This window comes from Oncorhynchus gorbuscha, unplaced genomic scaffold, assembly GCF_021184085.1.
Source record: "Oncorhynchus gorbuscha isolate QuinsamMale2020 ecotype Even-year unplaced genomic scaffold, OgorEven_v1.0 Un_scaffold_714, whole genome shotgun sequence".
Taxonomy (NCBI): domain Eukaryota; kingdom Metazoa; phylum Chordata; class Actinopteri; order Salmoniformes; family Salmonidae; genus Oncorhynchus; species Oncorhynchus gorbuscha.
In genome coordinates, this window is record NW_025745776.1 from 270396 (window position 1) to 292971 (window position 22576).

General features: G+C 42.4%; 2 protein-coding genes across 2 annotated transcripts; one reads left to right on the top strand and one right to left on the bottom strand.

Annotated features, from left to right (window-relative positions):
- Positions 1 to 7246: 7246 nt before the first annotated feature.
- On the bottom strand, positions 7247 to 14187 carry LOC124019886 (NAD-dependent protein deacetylase sirtuin-3-like). The gene is made up of 7 exons (XM_046335331.1): positions 13883 to 14187; positions 13484 to 13727; positions 13035 to 13267; positions 10845 to 10942; positions 10537 to 10698; positions 10040 to 10252; positions 7247 to 7802 (listed from the first exon to the last, which is right to left on the bottom strand). Exons 1-7 carry the CDS (start codon positions 13977 to 13979, stop codon positions 7782 to 7784), a joined length of 1068 nt encoding a protein of 355 aa, XP_046191287.1. The 5' UTR covers positions 13980 to 14187; the 3' UTR covers positions 7247 to 7781.
- Positions 14188 to 14472: 285 nt separating this feature from the next.
- LOC124019885 (26S proteasome non-ATPase regulatory subunit 13-like) lies at positions 14473 to 22160 on the top strand. The gene is made up of 11 exons (XM_046335330.1): positions 14473 to 14700; positions 15395 to 15508; positions 15649 to 15704; positions 15848 to 15978; positions 16359 to 16530; positions 16720 to 16799; positions 17032 to 17157; positions 17454 to 17516; positions 19904 to 19984; positions 21016 to 21132; positions 21564 to 22160. The coding sequence occupies exons 1-11, from the start codon at positions 14600 to 14602 to the stop codon at positions 21657 to 21659; spliced, it is 1137 nt and encodes a 378-aa protein (XP_046191286.1). The 5' UTR covers positions 14473 to 14599; the 3' UTR covers positions 21660 to 22160.
- The last annotated feature ends 416 nt before the right edge of the window (positions 22161 to 22576 follow it).

Here is a 22576-nt window from a genome sequence, read left to right on the forward strand (position 1 = left end):
TTTAGGCTGGGTTTCTGTACAGCACTTTGAGATATCAGCTGATGTACGAAGGGCTATATAAATAAATTTGATTTGATTTTGATTTGATTTGATTAACCTCATTCTATTGGCTGTGGATTACAACACAGATTAAACCTCATTCTAATGGCTGTGAACTACAACACAGATTAAACCTCATTCTAATGGCTGTGGACTACAACACAGATTAAACCTCATTCTAATGGCTGTGGACTACAACACAGATTAAACCTCATTCTAATGGCTGTGGGCTACAACACAGATTAAACCTCATTCTAATGGCTGTGGGCTACAACACAGATTAAACCTCATTCTAATGGCTGTGGACTACAACACAGATTAAACCTCATTCTAATGGTTGTGAACTACAACACAGATTAAACCTCATTCTAATGACTGTGAACTACAACACAGATTAAACCTCATTCTAATGGCTGTGAACTACAACACAGATTAAACCTCATTCTAATGGCTGTGGACGACAACACAGATTAAACTCATTCTAATGGCTGTGGATTACAACACAGATTAACCTCATTCTAATGGCTGTGGACTACAACACAGATTAAACCTCATTCTAATGGCTGTGGACTACAACACAGATTAAACCTCATTCTAATGGCTGTGGACTACAACACAGATTAAACCTCATTCTAATGGCTGTGGACTACAACACAGATTAAACCTCATTCTAATGGCTGTGGGCTACAACACAGATTAAACTCATTCTAATGGCTGTGGGCTACAACACAGATTAAACCTCATTCTAATGGCTGTGGATTACAACACAAATTAAACCTCATTCTAATGGCTGTGGGCTACAACACATATTAAACCTCATTCTAATGGCTGTGGATTACAACACAGATTAAACCTCATTCTAATGGCTGTGGGCTACAACACAGATTAACCTCATTCTAATGGCTGTGGGCTACAACACAGATTAAACCTCATTCTAATGGCTGTGGGCTACAACACAGATTAACCTCATTCTAATGGCTGTGGACTACAACACAGATTAACCTCATTCTAATGGCTGTGGGCTACAACACAGATTAAACTCATTCTAATGGCTGTGGGCTACAACACAGATTAAACCTCATTCTAATGGCTGTGAACTACAACACAGATTAAACCTCATTCTAATGGCTGTGGATTACAACACAGATTAAACTCATTCTAATGGCTGTGGGCTACAACACAGATTAAACCTCATTCTAATGACTGTGAACTACAACACAGATTAAACCTCATTCTAATGGCTGTGAACTACAACACAGATTAAACCTCATTCTAATGGCTGTGGACGACAACACAGATTAAACTCATTCTAATGGCTGTGGATTACAACACAGATTAACCTCATTCTAATGGCTGTGGACTACAACACAGATTAAACCTCATTCTAATGGCTGTGGACTACAACACAGATTAAACCTCATTCTAATGGCTGTGGACTACAACACAGATTAAACCTCATTCTAATGGCTGTGGACTACAACACAGATTAAACCTCATTCTAATGGCTTGGCTGTGGGCTACAACACAGATTAAACTCATTCTAATGGCTGTGGGCTACAACACAGATTAAACCTCATTCTAATGGCTGTGGATTACAACACAAATTAAACCTCATTCTAATGGCTGTGGGCTACAACACATATTAACCTCATTCTAATGGCTGTGGACTACAACACAGATTAAACTCATTCTAATGGCTGTGGACTACAACACAGATTAAACCTCATTCTAATGGCTGTGGACTACAACACAGATTAACCTCATTCTAATGGCTGTGGATTACAACACAGATTAAACTCATTCTAATGACTGTGAACTACAACACAGATTAAACCTCATTCTAATGGCTGTGGGCTACAACACAGATTAAACTCATTCTAATGACTGTGAACTACAACACAGATTAAACTCATTCTAATGACTGTGAACTACAACACAGATTAAACCTCATTCTAATGGCTGTGGGCTACAACACAGATTAAACTCATTCTAATGACTGTGAACTACAACACAGATTAAACCTCATTCTAATGGCTGTGGGCTACAACACAGATTAAACTCATTCTAATGACTGTGAACTACAACACAGATTAAACTCATTCTAATGGCTGTGGGCTACAACACAGATTAACCTCATTCTAATGGCTGTGGACTACAACACAGATTAAACTCATTCTAATAGCTGTGGACTACAACACAGATTAAACCTCATTCTAATGGCTGTGGATTACAACACAGATTAAACCTCATTCTAATGGCTGTGGACTACAACACAGATTAAACCTCATTCTAATGGATGTGGACTACAACACAGATTAACCTCATTCTAATGGCTGTGAACTACAACACAGATTAACCTCATTCTAATGGCTGTGGACTACAACACAGATTAAACCTAATTCTAATGGCTGTGAACTACAACACAGATTAAACCTCATTCTAATGGCTGTGAACTACAACACATATTAAACTCATTCTAATGGCTGTGGGCTACAACACAGATTAACCTCATTCTATTGGCTGTGGATTACAACACAGATTAAACCTCATTCTAATGGCTGTGAACTACAACACAGATTAAACCTCATTCTAATGGCTGTGGACTACAACACAGATTAAACCTCATTCTAATGGCTGTGGACTACAACACAGATTAAACCTCATTCTAATGGCTGTGGGCTACAACACAGATTAAACCTCATTCTAATGGCTGTGGGCTACAACACAGATTAAACCTCATTCTAATGGCTGTGGACTACAACACAGATTAAACCTCATTCTAATGGTTGTGAACTACAACACAGATTAAACCTCATTCTAATGACTGTGAACTACAACACAGATTAAACCTCATTCTAATGGCTGTGAACTACAACACAGATTAAACCTCATTCTAATGGCTGTGGACGACAACACAGATTAAACTCATTCTAATGGCTGTGGATTACAACACAGATTAACCTCATTCTAATGGCTGTGGACTACAACACAGATTAAACCTCATTCTAATGGCTGTGGACTACAACACAGATTAAACCTCATTCTAATGGCTGTGGACTACAACACAGATTAAACCTCATTCTAATGGCTGTGGACTACAACACAGATTAAACCTCATTCTAATGGCTGTGGGCTACAACACAGATTAAACTCATTCTAATGGCTGTGGGCTACAACACAGATTAAACCTCATTCTAATGGCTGTGGATTACAACACAGATTAAACCTCATTCTAATGGCTGTGGACTACAACACAGATTAAACCTCATTCTAATGGCTGTGGACTACAACACAGATTAAACCTCATTCTAATGGCTGTGGACTACAACACAGATTAAACCTCATTCTAATGGCTGTGGACTACAACACAGATTAACCTCATTCTAATGGCTGTGGGCTACAACACAGATTAAACTCATTCTAATGACTGTGAACTACAACACAGATTAACCTCATTCTAATGGCTGTGGGCTACAACACAGATTAAACTCATTCTAATGACTGTGAACTACAACACAGATTAACCTCATTCTAATGGCTGTGGGCTACAACACAGATTAAACCTCATTCTAATGGCTGTGGACTACAACACAGATTAACCTCATTCTAATGGCTGTGGACTACAACACAGATTAACCTCATTCTAATGGCTGTGGGCTACAACACAGATTAAACTCATTCTAATGACTGTGAACTACAACACAGATTAACCTCATTCTAATGGCTGTGGACTACAACACAGATTAAACCTCATTCTAATGGCTGTGGACTACAACACAGATTAACCTCATTCTAATGGCTGTGGACTACAACACAGATTAAACCTCATTCTATTGGCTGTGGACTACAACACAGATTAACCTCATTCTATTGGCTGTGGACTACAACACAGATTAAACCTCATTCTATTGGCTGTGGACTACAACACAGATTAAACCTCATTCTAATGGCTGTGGACTACAACACAGATTAAACCTCATTCTAATGACTGTGGACTACAACACAGATTAACCTCATTCTATTGGCTGTGGACTACAACACAGATTAAACCTCATTCTATTGGCTGTGGACTACAACACAGATTAACCCTCATTCTATTGGCTGTGGACTACAACACAGATTAAACCTCATTCTAATGGCTGTGGACTACAACACAGATTAACCTCATTCTATTGGCTGTGGACTACAACACAGATTAAACCTCATTCTAATGGCTGTGGACTACAACACAGATTAAACCTCATTCTAATGGCTGTGGACTACAACACAGATTAACCTCATTCTAATGACTGTGGACTACAACACAGATTAAACTCATTCTATTGGCTGTGGACTACAACACAGATTAACCTCATTCTATTGGCTGTGGACTACAACATAATAAATGATTCATATTAATAACATCCTCTTAAGGAGCCGCTCACTTTTTTAAATGTTCTTCTAAAATGACATACCCAAATCTAACGTCCAGTACCTCCGGCCCTGAAGCAAGGATATACATATTCTTGGCACCATTTGAAAGGAAACATTTTGAGGTTTGTAGAAATGTGAAAGGAATGTAGGTAGAATATAAATCTGATAATACAAAGAAGGGAAAAAAACGTTATTTTGTATCATTTTTAAATGCAAGAGAAAGGCCATAATGTTATTATTCCAGCCCAGGTGCAATTCAGATTTTGGTCACTAGATGGCAACAGTGTATGTGCAAAGTGTTAGACTGATCCAATGAACCATTGCATTTCTGTTCAATATTTTGTAACAAGACTGACCAAATGTCAACTTCTGTCAGTGAAATGAATGCACTGTGGTGTGACTAACCTTCTATCTAGTTCTTTATCAGCTAGTTAAGTTTCTCATTGCCTCGTTCCAGTCACCTACTACTATTGAGAGAATCTGCTATATTATGTTCTGTACCCAATGTGCATCTCTTTGATGCAAACCTGTCAGGACAGTATAGAAACAAGTTAAATTATGAATGGTGTTATTTAACATTAGGATGAGGTGTGACAGGTAGTCAAGGCTGTGGAGCAGGGAGGAAGGCCATTTCAAAGGGTCCTATAGTATTACTATCATCTAGTGTGTGTGTGTGTGTGTGTGTGTGTGTGTGTGTGTGTGTGTGTGTGTATGTGTGTGTGTGTGTGTGTGTGTGTGTGTGTGTGTGTGTGTGTATGTGTGCACGTTGGGAGGAGAGGAGGGGGGTCCTATAGTATTACCATCATCTAGTGTGTGTGTATGCACGTTGGGAGGAGAGGGGGTCCTATAGTATTACCATCATCTAGTGTGTGTGTGTGTGTGTGTGTGTGTGTGTGTGTGTGTGTGTGTGTGTGTGTGTGTGTGTGTGTGTGTGTGTGTGTGTGTGTGTGTGTGTGTGTGTGTGTGTGTGTACGTTGGGAGGAGAGGAGGGGGGTCCTATAGTATTACCATCATCTAGTGTGTGTGTGTGTGTGTGTGTGTACGTTGGGAGGAGAGGAGGGGGGTCCTATAGTATTACTATCATCTAGTGTGTGTGTGTGTGTGTGTGTGTGTGTGTGTGTGTGTGTGTGTGTGTGTGTGTGTGTGTGTGTGTGTGTGTGTGTGTGTGTGTGTGTGTGTGTGTGTGTGTGTGTGTGTGTACGTTGGGAGGAGAGGAGGGGGGTCCTATAGTATTACCATCATCTAGTGTGTGTGTGTGTGTGTGTGTGTGTACGTTGGGAGGAGAGGAGGGGGGTCCTATAGTATTACCATCATCTAGTGTGTGTGTGTGCACGTTGGGAGGAGAGGAGGGGTCCTATAGTATTACCATCATCTAGTGTGTGCGTGTGCACGTTGGGAGGAGAGGAGAGGAGAGGAGGGGGGTCCTATAGTATTACCATCATCTAGTGTGTGTGTGTGCACGTTGGGAGGAGAGGAGAGGGGTCCTATAGTATTACCATCATCTAGTGTGTGTGTGTGCACGTTGGGAGGAGAGGGGGTCCTATAGTATTACCATCATCTAGTGTGTGTGTGTGCACGTTGGGAGGAGAGGGGGTCCTATAGTATTACCATCATCTAGTGTGTGTGTGTGTGCACGTTGGGAGGAGAGGGGGTCCTATAGTATTACCATCATCTAGTGTGTGTGTATGCACATTGGGAGGAGAGGGGGTCCTATAGTATTACCATCATCTAGTGTGTGTGTGTGTGCACGTTGGGAGGAGAGGGGGTCCTATAGTATTACCATCATCTAGTGTGTGTGTGTATGCACGTTGGGAGGAGAGGAGGGGGGGGTCCTATAGTATTACCATCATCTAGTGTGTGTGTGTGTGTATGCACGTTGGGAGGAGAGGAGGGGGGGGTCCTATAGTATTACCATCATCTAGTGTGTGTGTGTATGCACGTTGGGAGGAGAGGAGGGGGGTCCTATAGTATTACCATCATCTAGTGTGTGCGTGTGCACGTTGGGAGGAGAGGGGTCCTATAGTATTACCATCATCTAGTGTGTGTGTGTGCACGTTGGGAGGAGAGGGGGGAGGGTCGTACCCATAGCCCTGGAAGATCTACCATTGTCCTCATCCTGTGGCTTTCAGCAGCATTGTCCATTAGGAAGTTCACCGGTCAATGGATTTGACCTTAAACAAAGTAGAACTGCATTGATTGAATTCCATTTAATGAATCAATGACCTATTTGAGTTCAAGAGGGCTGAACGGAGTTCACAATACTGTACTTTAGCTCCATCTGGTGGTCATATGGACACACACACACACACACACACACACACATACACACATACATACATACATACATACATACATACATACATACATACATACATACATACATACATACATACATACATACATACATACATACATACATACATACATACATACATACATACATACATACATACATACATATACACACACTTCATGCTAAGAGTTCCAATTGTTTCTCAGCTTTATTAGCAGCGTAATCTCTTGTGACTGACAAAACAGAGGAGCTGATTTGGTTTCATGGTGCCAAGATCATTAGCAACATCATGGTCAACAGGTCTGGTCGATGACATTGACAACAACACCAGACCTGTACGGGTCTTTATGCTAATTATTTACTGCAAAAACTGTACATGAGACAGAATTTTTTTAAAGCATAAAATAATATCTCCAGATATTTACACATTTCACAGAAAACGAATAACTATAATCTATTAAACCAACACAATACATTTGACAATTTGTCCTAAACGTCTTCCTCCATTGTTGCCTCTGTGTTATGCTGATTGGCCGTTGTGTGGATCAGTCTGTTGAAGAGAGTTCATTCAATGATAGATTCTCTGCTGAGTAGACAGTCTGCTGTAGTCCTGAGCCATGAGGCAGGTCGACTGAGGTGGACTGCAGTGGTGAGGCAGGTAGACTGAGGTGGACTGCAGTGGTGAGGCAGGTGGACTGAGGTGGACTGCAGTGGTGAGGCAGGTGGACTGAGGTGGACTGCAGCGGTGAGGCAGGTGGACTGAGGTGGACTGCAGTGGTGAGGCAGGTGGACTGAGGTGGACTGCAGTGGTGAAGCAGGTGGAATGAGGTGGACTGCAGTGGTGAGGCAGGTGGACTGCAGTGTGGTGATGCAGGTGGACTGAGGTGGACTGCAGTGTGGTGATGCAGGTGGACTGAGGTGGACTGCAGGGGTGAGGCAGGTGGACTGAGGTGGACTGCAGTGGTGAGGCAGGTGGACTGAGGTGGACTGCAGTGGTGAGGCATTCTGAATAGTATCGTAAAGACACTGACCCGTCTCATTCCTCCTCCTCTGTAGCCTGCAGATTAAAAACACAGAAGATCCACATAGTGGAGGTTGAATTTATATTTTGAAGTGGTCCTTTGTAGCTCAGTGCAGCTCCGGGATAGTGCTGCTCGATTCCCAGGACCACACGCATGTCAAATGGATGTACGGAACTAAGTCACTTTGGATAAAAACAGCTGCTCAATGGCATACACTATAATACATCAGGGATTCTTGAAAGATGAGGAAATAAACTTTTTTTTTTTACAAATATTTTTCTTAATATTACAAATGAATAGTGAACACAGTCAGACACCTTAAAAGGCATTACATCTCTACGTTTATTGTTCAACAAGTGTTTAAATGCCTTGATTGTTTAATTCTAACATTCGGTTATTCAAGAGCTGTTCTTAGGCACGACGCATCGCAGAGTGCCTGGACACAGCCCTTAGCCCGAAGTATATTGGCCATATATCACAAACCCCATAAGAGCCTTATTGCTATTATAAATTGGTTACCAACGTAATAAGAGCTGTAAAACTAAATGTTTTGTCATATCTATGGTATATGGTCTGATATACCATGATGGCTTTCAGCCAATACGGTCGGGGCTCAAACCACCCAGTTTCGAGCCCTGAATGCTGATTAGCTGGGTCGTGCCTAAGAACGGCCCTTAGCCGTGGTATATTGGCCATATACCACACCCTTATTGCTTAATTATACCATGGGCATTGTTGAATACTTGTTTCTGATTGGCTTGAAGGGCATTCTAGAGTGTGCAGTATTTCCCTATAACCCACGCATGGTATATTTGCATGATAGAATTCATTGGCTATAGTTCATTCTTACATGTTCTATGTTTGAGCTGCTTTTGAAAGCAAAACGTCCAATTGAAAACATCATTGCCATTGTTGAATTCGATGTTCATAAAGGCGAACTAGGACTGGTGGTTTGGGTCTGGTGAGCTAAACTAGCAAGTCTGTTCGGTTACCATGGCAACTCCTGAAGCTGTAAACTCGCTAGCTACTTCAGTGGATGTTGAACACATTTCTACCGGAAAATTATCACATTCCTAACAGCAAATATGTTAAAATTATAGCTTTGGTATAAAAGGGATAATCAACTAAAGATTCTATATATTCTTTAGAAAATAATGTAACTCTGTGGAAGGTCAGTTCCACTCCGTGAACACACCTACCACGTCGTTCATTATTTTCCATAGATTGTCTCTTACATTAAATTCAAATCTCCAAACTTCTTTTGTTTTGTTTTATAGCGCTATATAAAATGCTCCAGGTTAATTTCAATAGCATGTTGGTATGTTGTTCAATATTCAGAACATAAAACCAAATGTCCAAAACATTATCCCTTAGGTTTAGGACAGGAAGTACTTCAATAGTTGAAGTGTATGTTTCAGAAAGACGTATCTTAAGGGGGGTTTAGCCATCTGTGACGGAGTTGACAGGTCACTGATGAAGTGGACAACAAACACTCAAAACAGACATTTTTTTTTACCTCTGAAAAATAGAAGTTCAACACAAAGTTTTAGTAAAATATAGAAAATAATTCATTTTGAAAATTTGCCAATAAAAGCATCAATCTATCAGATTTTTCAGACAGAATTTACGTTACATGAAAATCTGAGGAGTTTGTTTTACGGAGTAGACAAACATTTAAATGTTTATTCATTCAAGTTGTATACAAAGTAGCAATCGAGTTTTTCCTCGGTTGCTTCATGCCTATAAAAATCTCATTTAAAATAAACACATTTTAACCAAAATTCCCATCCTATCAGGGAGATGGAGTTGACAGTTTATGGTTGTGGCCAATAGTGATTTGAATATGATTTGTTTAATTCTATCAACATTTGAGAACTTTCCAGACCATGAGTGGCCTTGTTGCACTCCATGTAATGAGGACATGAATAAGGGGGTCCTGATGGTAGAGCTGTCCCTGCTCATTCCTGATTCATTTAGGATTTCAGACAAATCTGACTGAGTCGACCAAATCTCCAGACACATTTTTTAGGAATCAAAGTTTTGAGAGAAATATTATTTAAAGTCAAATAACGGAACAATTTGTCATTTTTGTTATACATTTTTCCTGCCGAACAAGGATTGTCCAGACTTTGAAGAATCCCTGATATATATATGAAGTCTCTGAATGCTCTGAATATCAGTGAATGCAAAGAGCCCAGGGTTTAGTTGCGTTTATGTGTGTTAAATGCGTACGTAACACGTGTGTAAATCAGATGATTTCCCATGAACCAACATTCTTAGCATTGGCAGCCATGAGAGCCTCCAGCTGGTGGTTCCAGCCCAGGACATCAGCCAGCATCTGCACACCACCGACCACATCCCCTAGCTGGGCCACATCATTGTGTCGCGGGGTCCCCCAAGCGAAGGGCCCCACCAGGTCTCTGTTGATAAGTAGACGAGGGACAGAGTCCCTCACAGCTCCGGCCAGACTGGCAAAGGGCTCCACCTAGTGTATTGACATGGAACAACATGTTTTAAGTCTCCAGTAAATAAATAAAATATATATATATATATATATATATACACACACACACACACACCGGAGATATCTTTTATAGGAACCCTGGACTACTGAGTGAAACCCTGTCCTGCCTGATTGACAGGTGAATAACAGGAGAATAGCGTGTTAACTGGTTTATAACATGTTTATAACTGTGAATAACAGCTTACTAACAGCCACATAACATGTGTATAACATCTTAGTAACACATTAATAGCAGCGTTCCTCACCTCCAGAGAGGTACCCATGATAATGAGGAGGTCTGCCAGGGGGAAGTCCTTCAGGTAGCTGAAGTAGTGAGGAGGTAGTTCCTCCCCAAAGAAGACAATGTCAGGCTTCACCACACCCTTACAAGTGGGACATTTAGGGACTGTCCCCTTCATAATATCAGGCTAAGAAGTAGACAAACACACAGGAGAAATACAGGAAATCAAAACTAGATATATATTTTAACAACAAGCCAACAAGTCTCTCAATAATATGAATCAGTTGTAACAGGGAAATGCTCTGAGAATGGAGTGATAGTTAACCGACTCACACGTAGCTCCTCCCCCTTGTAGACTGAGACACACAGTACAGGTAGCAGTAGCAAACGAGCCGTGTGCCTCCACCAGTTTCTCAGGGGGATTCCTGCCACTAGAGTCACACACACACAGTGAAACACAGCGAGATAGACAGAGAGGGAGAGAGACAGTGAAACACAGCGAGATAGACAGAGAGGGAGAAAGACAGTGAAACACAGCGAGATAGACAGAGAAGGAGAGAGACAGTGAAACAAATCAAATCAAATTTTATTTGTCACATACACATGGTTAGCAGATGTTAATGCGAGTATAGCAAAATGCTTGTGCTTCTAGTTCCGACAATGCAGTAATAACCAATGAGTGATCAAACCTAACAATTTCACAACAACTACCTTATAGACACAAGTGTAAAGGAATGAATAAGAATATGTACATTAAAAAATACATGAATGAGTGATGGTACAGAGCAGCATAGGCAAGATGCAGTAGATGGTATAGAGTACAGTATATACATATGAGATGAGTAATGTAGGGTATGTAAACAAGATGCAGTAGATGGTATAGAGTACAGTATATACATATGAGATGAGTAATGTAGGGTATGTAAACAAGATGCAGTAGATGGTAATAGAGTACAGTATATACATATGAGATGAGTAATGTAGGGTATGTAAACAAGATGCAGTAGATGGTATAGAGTACAGTATATACATATGAGATGAGTAATGTAGGGTATGTAAACAAGATGCAGTAGATGGTATAGAGTACAGTATATACATATGAGATGAGTAATGTAGGGTATGTAAACAAGATGCAGTAGATGGTATAGAGTACAGTATATACATATGAGATGAGTAATGTAGGGTATGTAAACAAGATGCAGTAGATGGTATAGAGTACAGTATATACATATGAGATGAGTAATGTAGGGTATGTAAACAAGATGCAGTAGATGGTATAGAGTACAGTATATACATATGAGATGAGTAATGTAGGGTATGTAAACAAGATGCAGTAGATGGTATAGAGTACAGTATATACATATGAGATGAGTAATGTAGGGTATATAAACAAGATGCAGTAGATGGTAATAGAGTACAGTATATACATATGAGATGAGTAATGTAGGGTATGTAAACAAGATGCAGTAGATGGTATAGAGTACAGTATATACATATGAGATGAGTAATGTAGGGTATGTAAACAAGATGCAGTAGATGGTATAGAGTACAGTATATACATATGAGATGAGTAATGTAGGGTATATAAACAAGATGCAGTAGATGGTAATAGAGTACAGTATATACATATGAGATGAGTAATGTAGGGTATGTAAACAAGATGCAGTAGATGGTATAGAGTACAGTATATACATATGAGATGAGTAATGTAGGGTATGTAAACAAGATGCAGTAGATGGTATAGAGTACAGTATATACATATGAGATGAGTAATGTAGGGTATATAAACAAGATGCAGTAGATGGTAATAGAGTACAGTATATACATATGAGATGAGTAATGTAGGGTATGTAAACAAGATGCAGTAGATGGTATAGAGTACAGTATATACATATGAGATGAGTAATGTAGGGTATATAAACAAGATGCAGTAGATGGTAATAGAGTACAGTATATACATATGAGATGAGTAATGTAGGGTATGTAAACAAGATGCAGTAGATGGTATAGAGTACAGTATATACATATGAGATGAGTAATGTAGGGTATGTAAACAAGATGCAGTAGATGGTAATAGAGTACAGTATATACATATGAGATGAGTAATGTAGGGTATGTAAACAAGATGCAGTAGATGGTAATAGAGTACAGTATATACATATGAGATGAGTAATGTAGGGTATGTAAACAAGATGCAGTAGATGGTAATAGAGTACAGTATATACATATGAGATGAGTAATGTAGGGTATGTAAACAAGATGCAGTAGATGGTATAGAGTACAGTATATATATATGAGATGAGTAATGTAGGGTATGTAAACATTATATAAAGTGTCATTGTTTAAAGTGGCTAGTGATACATTTATTACATCAATGTTTCCATTATTAAAGTGTCTGGAATTGAGTCAGTATGTTGGCAGCAGCCACACAGCGTGTGTGTGAGAGAGAGAGAGAGATGACAGGCTCCTGTGTGTATTATCTGAACTGTTTTTCAACATGGTCATACTAGTGTATCCACTTACGTCTCTCCAGGCCGTCGATATTCTGCGTGTACATTCTGAGGAGCTGGCCCTTGTCATGAAGGAGACGTATGAAAAAGTGTGTGAGGTTGGGTTGGTAGTTGCCTGGGTACAGCTCTTTGGCCAGGGCAAAGAAAGGGTTGGGGTTGTGATGGAAGTAGTTGATCTCGAAGATGGCTTCTGCGTAAGGAAGATTATACTGCTGGAGGTTGTCATAGAGACCACTGCCAGGGGACCTGTCCAAGGAAAGTAGGGAGAAAAAAGGTTTCCTGCCAAGTCTGTGCATTCATTGTATTCCTGACATGGGTTGACTGAACATCTCAAACACTTTCCAAATACTTGAGGTTGCATTTGATGGAACTTCAACCAATGGAATCATACCAAAAGTGCAAAACCGCAACCTGCCCGCCGGTCAAGTGCACCTCAAGCATTTAAAATATACCGCTTGTCACCTGAAGTCTGGGATCCCACTAGGTGTGCTGATCCCAGCCCCTGCCATCACTATGATCCTCTTGTACTGTCCGCCTCTGATGTTCTTAGTGAGGTCCTCTAGCGTCTGCTGCTTGGAGTCCTCCACTCCTCCTCTACAGAACAGTCCTCGAAACCCAGGCCACCAGACTGTCCTGTCTTGGCTTGGACGTAGACCGTGGACATCCCTTTGCCTTGGAGCGAGGAATACTGTTCTTTGCTGTTGATCTGAGAAGGTAATGCATGTGGTGAAGTTACTGAGTAACTAGCTACTATCCTCATCGATCATATTACCTGTAGGTTTTATGTAATGCTCACATCAATCTCAAAAGCACCTTTCAAATGACAATTAGTTTCAAATCGATATTTAGGCTCTTGCTTACGTGTGAGTTTGATGAATCTAGCTGTACTTGATGTAATAGTATGATACAGATATAACCTGCCCTTGTAGACCAGTGGCGAGGACATGAAATAAGTCATAGCTAGCTGCAAGAAATACACAGTATATTTGTAGCTTTCTCTAGAGCCGCATCTTCATTTTGGAAGCAGGCAGTTGAAGCGCATGTTTTTACACAAGAAGAACCATTTCAATAGCATAACTCTCCTAAGGTGTTTAGCTACATTTCATAATGCACAACATTCGCTGAAAACCAAATGTGAGCCGCTGCATTAGTCTGTTGTTGCTCTGATTACCTTTGAACTCGTGACGAAGGCTGATTATACCGTAAAATATGTAAAAAAAAATATATATATATATATAATAGAGTTTAGAATAAACCATTTAAATATAAGTGCTCACTGTCATTATTTTATCAATTGTAAATATCAGTTTGGTTCACTAATTAAACTACTTATCGTGATTACATCTATTTAAAGTATATATATATATATATGGGGTAATTAAAAAACACGTCAACGCGTATTTGTTAGGAACATTACGGTAGACGTGCCTACGTCACGCTCAGCTCCCATGAGCCTTTGCGTCTGCTCTCTGCTTGTGGTGCTAGCTGTTCAGTTAGCTCGCTCGCTAGCACTTATAAGATACAAGTTTGTCAACGCGTTTCTCATTCGGTATCTAAATCTAAACCTACCGCGACACAATGAAAGATGTTACCGGGTACCTCAAAACGCAACAGAGCATCAGTTCGACCCCGGAGATGGCATCGGAATGGCACACACTAGAGGAGTTTTACAACAAAAAGTAAGGAAAGCGTCTTTGTCTACGTTAGCTAGTTGTTTTATATGTCATTCATGCCGCTGAGTCATGGAGTTAGCTTACTAATGCTACAGTAGCTAGCTGAACACCAACCATCAGTGAATGACACACAAACAACACACCAACTGTGAATTGTGTACAGTGAAATATGTTTTATTCGTAACATGTGACTAACATTACCGAAAATGTATTGTTATGATTAGTCGTCATGTCCACAATCTTCCTTTGATGCTATGCGGTTAACGTTTGCTAAAAATGCTTCAGTAGACAGGGAGGCTAGCTAATTAGGTAGTTAGTTAAGGTTAGTTTTTTTTGTTGCATTTAGGGACTTTTGCAATCTTGCAAGGCCATAGGTATTCATAGTCTCCCCGTCTTCCCTTCATCGGGCGGCAGGTAGACTAGTGGTCAGAGAGTTGGACTAGTAAATTAACAGAAAAGTTGCAAGATCGAATCCCCAAAATGACAAGGTACATCTGTCATTCTGCCCCTGAACAGGCAGTTAACCCACTGTTTCTAGGCTGTCATTGAAAATAAGAATTTGTTCTTAACTGACTTGCCTAGTTAAATAAAGGTACAAATAAATCTGACCAGCTTGCCACTAATCCCATTCAGTGCAGGTTTGTTTCTTATTCATCATGTAATTCTAGTACCTAACCATACCTCGTCTTTCCATTGACAGGTTGTGGCATCAGTTGACCCTGAAGCTCACAGACTTTGTAAAAGACCCTTGCTTTGCCACAGGAGATGGCCTCATACAACTGTATGATAACTTCCTCAGTGACTTTGACCACAGGTAGGACCAACACCAACCTACAGTAATAACTGCTTCTCTGACAATTGGAAGAGTAGCTAGAATTACAACACTGTTTAGTAGTCTAATCTCTGAGTGTTCAGTTGTAACCTTTTCTTTCTCTGTCTCTCTGTCGTTTCTAGAATCAACCCCCTGTCTCTGGTGGAGATCATCCTGTATGTTGCCAGACAGATGACAGGTAAGAACACAGTCGTGACATGCAGTCTGTAGTCCTATCACCTTCTTCGCTGATGCTAAGTAATTGAACATGAATCCACTCAGATACAGCATGTATCAGCACTCATGGTATTTCAACCAGCTCAACCATGTTCTCCTTTTCAGATCCTAAAGATGCTATCACTTTCCTTGAGAAGACGAAGGAGAAGGTGAAGAGCAACGACGAGTCGGTCATTCTGTGCAAGACATCTATTGGAGCCCTTAAACTGGAGATAAATGACCTTCCAGCCACAAAGGTAACACACTGTCTGGCTATACAGTAACTTACTTGTAGGTAAAAAACCTGGAAAACAAACATCTCAATGGAGACCTGTCCCAAGATGGCAGGAATCAAAACAATCAAAAACATACAATAGCTTACTGAAGCCGGGTGTACATGTATGTACATTTCAATTCAGTGTATATTTTGATTTTATTTTACCTTTGTTTAACCAGGCAAGTCAGTTAAGAACAAATTATTATTTTCAATGACGGCCTAGGAACAGTGGGTTAACTGCCTGTGCAGGGGCAGAACGACAGATTTGTACCTTGTCAGCTCGGGGGGCTTGAACTTGTAACCTTCCGGTTACTAGTCCACCGCTCTAACCACTAGGCTACCCTGCCTTCCGTCCTACAGATATTAATTGAGGAGGTGGAGGAGACGCTGAATAACTTGCCGGGTGTGACGTCAGTCCACGGGCGATTCTACGACCTGTCCAGCAAATACTACCGCATCGTGGGGAACCACGCCTCTTACTACAAGGACGCGCTGCGCTACCTCGGCTGTGTCGACATCAAAGACCTGCCAGGTAACATCTGTTTACAATGTACAGAGGCAGTATGTTGCACTGAAATCATACAGCAGAATTTAATGTTGGTAAAATCACAAAAGCATCATTAGAATTCTTTTTTTTTTTTTTTACAATTGTTTGAAGGCGTTATTAGTTGGTGTGCTAGTACTCACTAGCTGTCATAACTGATGTCTTTATATCCATCAGAGACAGAGAAGCAGGAGAGGGCTTTCACACTGGGTCTGGCTGGACTCTTAGGAGAAGGAGTTTACAACTTCGGAGAGCTGGTAATTACCCATCACCACCCTTGTGATAGTTGTGTTTTTGAGGTATCCTCCCATTTGGTGAGATATTAGTCTGGCTGATAATAAGCATCAAGCAGCCATTTTAAAGCTAGTTTTGGCTGAGCTACAGCCACCAAAGTTTGGGCTCAAGTTTTACCTTCAAAGCACCAGATGGCTTTGACAGCCTCGGTTTGACAGCCTCGGTTTGACAGCCTGTCTCTGCTTGTGTTTTTAGCTGATGCACCCGGTACTGGAGTCCCTAAGGAACACAGACAAACAGTGGCTGATAGACACATTGTACTCCTTCAACGGAGGCAACGTGGAGAAGTTCCAGGCCTACAAGTCTGCCTGGGGAGCGCAGGTAACCAGCACAACTGGCTATAGTACGGCCTACAACAGCCGGTTGAATGTACTCTATGGAAACTATCACTGCAAGAAATAGAGAGCGAAAACTATTGTAGCTCCCGTTGTCTCGATCCAGAATGTGTTATTGTTTATACACATGGACATGGGTTTGTTGATGTGCTATGATTGGAGGCCCATTTTTGTTTAAATGATAATGCAAGTTAATAATGTTACAATAATCGCAGAAGATTAGAAATCACCTGTCATTTAACCAACAAACACAACTCATCTCAACGTGTGTCTGTGTTGCAGCCTGACCTGGCAGCCAATGAAGCCAAACTGATGCAGAAGATTCAGCTGCTGTGTGTGATGGAGGTGGGTTCTCCTTTCTCTCTCTCTCCCCCCCACACGGCAGAACTAATGCTCTCTCTAATTGAATGTTTTATAGTGCAGGAGAACTGACGTTTGGATACAGGTTTTACTTTTCACAATGAATGTGTTTGTTTTACCCAAGGGTAGGAACTGAAAAATGGCATATTTTTAGAGGAACAGAATCTGAACTGGGAACGAAAGTGAACTATACTTTTCCGGAACAGAACAGTTATTTTGAAAGCATGGGAACCGATTAATAACTTTACATTTCGGGTATTTTTTTCTTGTCCCACAAAAAAACAGTGGCTATGCAAAGCTCTCCCTCTGTCACTCAGAAACTTCTTCCAGTGTCTGCCTGCCCCTCCCCCTCCTTCCAAAGCCCTCCCTGTCACTCAAACTTCTTCCAGTGTCTACCTGCCCCTCCCCCTCCTTCTGAAGCCCTCACTTTGTCACTCAGAAACTTCTTCCAGTGTCTGCCTGTCAGATCTTTGCCAGTGTGTGAGTGAGTGGGCTACTGTAGCCCCTCCCCCCTCTGAAGCATAGGCTACTGGAGCCCCTCCCCCTCTGAAGCATAGGCTACTGGAGCCCCTCCCCCTCTGAAGCATAGGCTACTGGAGCCCCTCCCCCTCTGAAGCATAGGCTACTGTAGCCACTCCCCCTCTGAAGCATAGGCTACTGGAGCCCCTCCCCCTCTGAAGCTAGGCTACTGGAGCCCCTCCCCCTCTGAAGCATAGGCTACTGGAGCCCCTCCCCCTCTGAAGAAGCCCCTCCCCCCTCTGAAGCATAGGCTACTGGAGCCCCTCCCCCTCTGAAGCATAGGCTACTGGAGCCCCTCCCCTCTGAAGCATAGGCTACTGGAGCCCCTCCCCCTCTGAAGCATAGGCTACTGGAGCCCCTCCCCCTCTGAAGCTAGGCTACTGGTGCCCCTCCCCCTCTGAAGCATAGGCTACTGGAGCCCCTCCCCCTCTGAAGCATAGGCTACTGGAGCCCCTCCCCCTCTGAAGCATAGGCTACTGGAGCCCCTCCCCCCTCTGAAGCATAGGCTACTGGAGCCCCTCCCCCTCTGAAGCATAGGCTACTGGAGCCCCTCCCCCTCTGAAGCATAGGCTACTGGAGCCCCTCCCCCTCTGAAGCATAGGCTACTGGAGCCCCTCCCCCTCTGAAGCATAGGCTACTGGAGCCCCTCCCCCTCTGAAGCATAGGCTACTGGAGCCCCTCCCCCTCTGAAGCATAAGCCCCTCCCCCTCTGAAGCATAGGCTACTGGAGCCCCTCCCCCTCTGAAGCATAGGCTACTGGAGCCCCTCCCCCTCTGAAGCATAGGCTACTGGAGCCCCTCCCCCTCTGAAGCATAGGCTACTGGAGCCCCTCCCCCTCTGAAGCATAGGCTACTGGAGCCCCTCCCCCTCTGAAGCATAGGCTACTGGAGCCCCTCCCCCTCTGAAGCATAGGCTACTGGAGCCCCTCCCCTGAAGCATAGGCTACTGGAGCCCCTCCCCCTCTGAAGCATAGGCTACTGGGCCCCTCCCCCTCTGAAGCATAGGCTACTGGAGCCCCTCCCCCTCTGAAGCATAGGCTACTGGAGCCCCTCCCCCTCTGAAGCATGGCTACTGGAGCCTACTGCATGAAAACAGGCATGAAAACAGAAGAATGCTAGTTAATGATACTATAGTTATCAAATTTTATTTGTCACATACACATGGTTATCAGATGTGAATGCGAGTGTAGCGAAATGCTTGTGCTTCTCATTCTGACCATTCACAACAACTACCTTTTACACACAAGTGTAAAGGAATGATTAAGAATTTGCACATAAAAATATATGAATGAGAGATGGCCCAACGGCATAGGCAAGATGCAGTAGATGGTATAGAGTACAGTATATACATATGAGATGAGTAATGTAGGGTATGTAAACAAGATGCAGTAGATGGTATAGAGTACAGTATATACATATGAGATGAGTAATGTAGGGTATGTAAACAAGATGCAGTAGATGGTATAGAGTACAGTATATACATATGAGATGAGTAATGTAGGGTATGTAAACAAGATGCAGTAGATGGTATAGAGTACAGTATATACATATGAAATGAGTAATGTAGGGTATGTAAACATTATATGAAGTGGCGTTGTTTAAAGTGGCTAGTGATACATTTATTACATCCTGAAAAGGGGGACTTCTTTTTTTTGCTGAGCCAATTTTTTTTTTTTTATGGTTCAGAATGAAAATAAATTAGGTTCCAACACCTGATTTTTACCAGCTTACTGTTGGATGCACTGATTGGTCAGTCTCTCTGGGTCACAGCGCCTGCTTAATGACGAGGATAAATTTAAGTGATGTTCCCAAACAGCCCTAACAGGTCTACCTCTTCTTCTCTCCTCCGTCTAGATGACGTTCACTCGTCCCGCCAACAACAGACAGCTGACCTTCCATGAGATTGGACAGAGTGCCAAGATCCCCGTGAACGAGGTCAGTTGGTCGTCAATCCACCAATCGTATGTCACTTATAACAAATCATTAATATCTGGAGGCTTCTTATGAACATAGGTCTGTATCCGTGGTCACCTGGTCCACAGGTGATTTGCCCAGCACAATAACAACTAATTAACATAACATTTAGTTGAGTCGGTGCTTTACTGTCTGGAACTATAGGCCTGCACATCCTGTGGCTCCACCTCCAGAGTTAGTGACAACTGGGGTTTATCTGGAGCACCAGGGTTGGTGACAACTGGGGTTTATCTGGGCACCAGGGTTGGGGTTTATCTGGGGACCAGGGTTGGTGACAACTGGGGTTTATCTGGGGACCAGGGTTGGTGACAACTGAGGTTTATCTGGGGACCAGGGTTGGTGACAACTGGGGTTTATCTGGAGACCAGGGTTGGTGACAACTGGGGTTTATCTGGGGACCAGGGTTGGTGACAACTGGGGTTTATCTGGAGACCAGGGTTGGTGACAACTGGGTTTATCTGGGCACCAGGGTTGGTGACAACTGGGGTTTATCTGGGCACCAGGGTTGGGGTTTATCTGGGCACCAGGGTTGGGGTTTATCTGGGGACCAGGGTTGGGGTTTATCTGGGCACCAGGGTTGGGGTTTATCTGGGGACCAGGGTTGGGGTTTATCTGGGACCAGGGTTGGGGTTTATCTGGGGGGTTGGGGTTTATCTGGGACCAGGGTTGGGGTTTATCTGGGGACCAGGGTTGGGGTTTATCTGGGGACCAGGGTTGGGGTTTATCTGGGGACCAGGGTTGGGGTTTATCTGGGACCAGGGTTGGGGTTTATCTGTTTATCTGGGACCAGGGTTGGGGTTTATCTGGGCACCAGGGTTGGGGTTTATCTGGGCACCAGGGTTGGGGTTTATCTGGGCACCAGGGGGGTTTATCTGGGCACCAGGGTTGGGGTTTATCTGGGCACCAGGGTTTTATCTGGGGAGAGTTGATTGTTTAAACCGGTTTGAACCTCCTGACTGGGTCTGATTGTGATTCTTGGTTGTCCCCTGCAGGTGGAGCTGCTAGTGATGAAAGCTCTGTCTGTGGGTCTGATCAAAGGAAACATTGACGAGGTGGACCAGAAGGTTCAGATGACCTGGGTGCAGCCCCGAGTACTGGACCTGCAGCAGGTAAATGCATACCACCCTTTAACATATTCATATTCACGGGCCAAGGAATAATAATCAATCAATGAGAAGCACCGGTTCTCAGAGGCTGGACATGACTCCTGGTTTGGACCAGAAACCGGGACATAATAATAATAATAATAATAATATATGCCATTTAGCAGACGCTTTTATCCAAAGCGACTTACAGTCATGTGTGCATACATTCTACGTATGGGTGGTCCCGGGGATCGAACCCACTACCCTGGCGTTACAAGCGCCATGCTCTACCAACTGAGCTACAGAAGGACTATAATGTCCTCTGTAACAAGACATTGAGACCAATCCTAGTTGTAGTTAAAGTGGCTTTGAGCTATAGAAATCATGCTCGACATATGGAAAAGCTTTTTGAATGTTAACCTTTGACCCTGACTCTCTTCCTTGTCCTTTTTCAGATCAAGGGCATGAAGGACCGGTTGGACCTCTGGTGTGGGGATGTGAAAAACATGGCTGTGTTGGTGGAACAGCAGGCCCACGATATCCTCACCTAGACGGGCCTCCTCCCCCTTGGTTTAGCATCACTTAGACAGGCCTCCTCCCTCTGGTCTCCTCCATGGCCCTGTCCAGAACAACCCCCTAACCTCTAGACACTTGTAGAGATCAGAGAACATTTGATAGGTTTATGCAGTATGATGATAGTACCTTGCCCTCTGATAGTCTAGGTAGAGTTTTGGCCATATTGCTTCCACCAGTTAGATCCTCTCAGACAAGGGTCTAGGGTGTAGGTGCCAGGATGTTCTTCTGGACAGGGCCCTTCCCCCAGCCTGTTCACCCCTAGAACAGACCCCCCATCACAGGAATCCTCTCTTCATTCCTCTACCTACTTATCTCCCAGAAGGACTGATGCATCCAACTTTTTCAGTGTTTTTGTATTTTTGTTGGGGTTCTGTGTACGTTCTTGTTACTTTATAGCAGTAAATAAATACAAGAAAACATTGTTCAATTTTGAAATAAAAATTACAAATGTTTGTTGATGAAACATTACCCTTCAAGCATGAATTGTGGATGTGACTGTGTTTTTAGACCTATTGGTTATATTGACTAATATAATGACAGTTTCCCCAACCCTGGATCCTGAGGTATGTTTAACCAGGTTATATTAACTAATAGAGTGACAGTGTCCTGGATCCTGAGGTATGTTTAAATGTTTAACCAGGTTATATTAACTAATAGAGTGACAGTGTCCTGGATCCTGAGGTATGTTTAACCAGGTTATATTGACTAATATAATGACTGTTTCCTGGATCCTGAGGTATGTTTAACCAGGTTATATTAACTAATAGAGTGACAGTGTCCTGGATCCTGAGGTATGTTTAAATGTTTAACCAGGTTATATTGACTAATATAATGACTGTTTCCTGGATCCTGAGGTATGTTTAACCAGGTTATATTAACTAATAGAGTGACA

What these genes read in the sequence shown, in the direction of transcription:
- LOC124019886 (XM_046335331.1), bottom strand. Translation starts at nt 13,979, where the DNA reads ATGACTTATTTCATGTCCTCGCCACTGGTCTACAAGGGCAGGTTATAT. An exon ending in ACAAGGGGGAGGAGCTACGT is followed by an intron (nt 10,699 to 10,844) that starts GTGAGTCGGTTA and finishes TCTACTTCTTAG; the next exon opens with CCTGATATTATGAAGGGGAC. An exon ending in TCATGGGTACCTCTCTGGAG is followed by an intron (nt 10,253 to 10,536) that starts GTGAGGAACGCT and finishes TCAATACACTAG; the next exon opens with GTGGAGCCCTTTGCCAGTCT.
- LOC124019885 (XM_046335330.1), top strand. Translation starts at nt 14,600, where the DNA reads ATGAAAGATGTTACCGGGTACCTCAAAACGCAACAGAGCATCAGTTCG. An exon ending in CGACATCAAAGACCTGCCAG is followed by an intron (nt 16,531 to 16,719) that starts GTAACATCTGTT and finishes TATATCCATCAG; the next exon opens with AGACAGAGAAGCAGGAGAGG. An exon ending in TTTACAACTTCGGAGAGCTG is followed by an intron (nt 16,800 to 17,031) that starts GTAATTACCCAT and finishes TTGTGTTTTTAG; the next exon opens with CTGATGCACCCGGTACTGGA.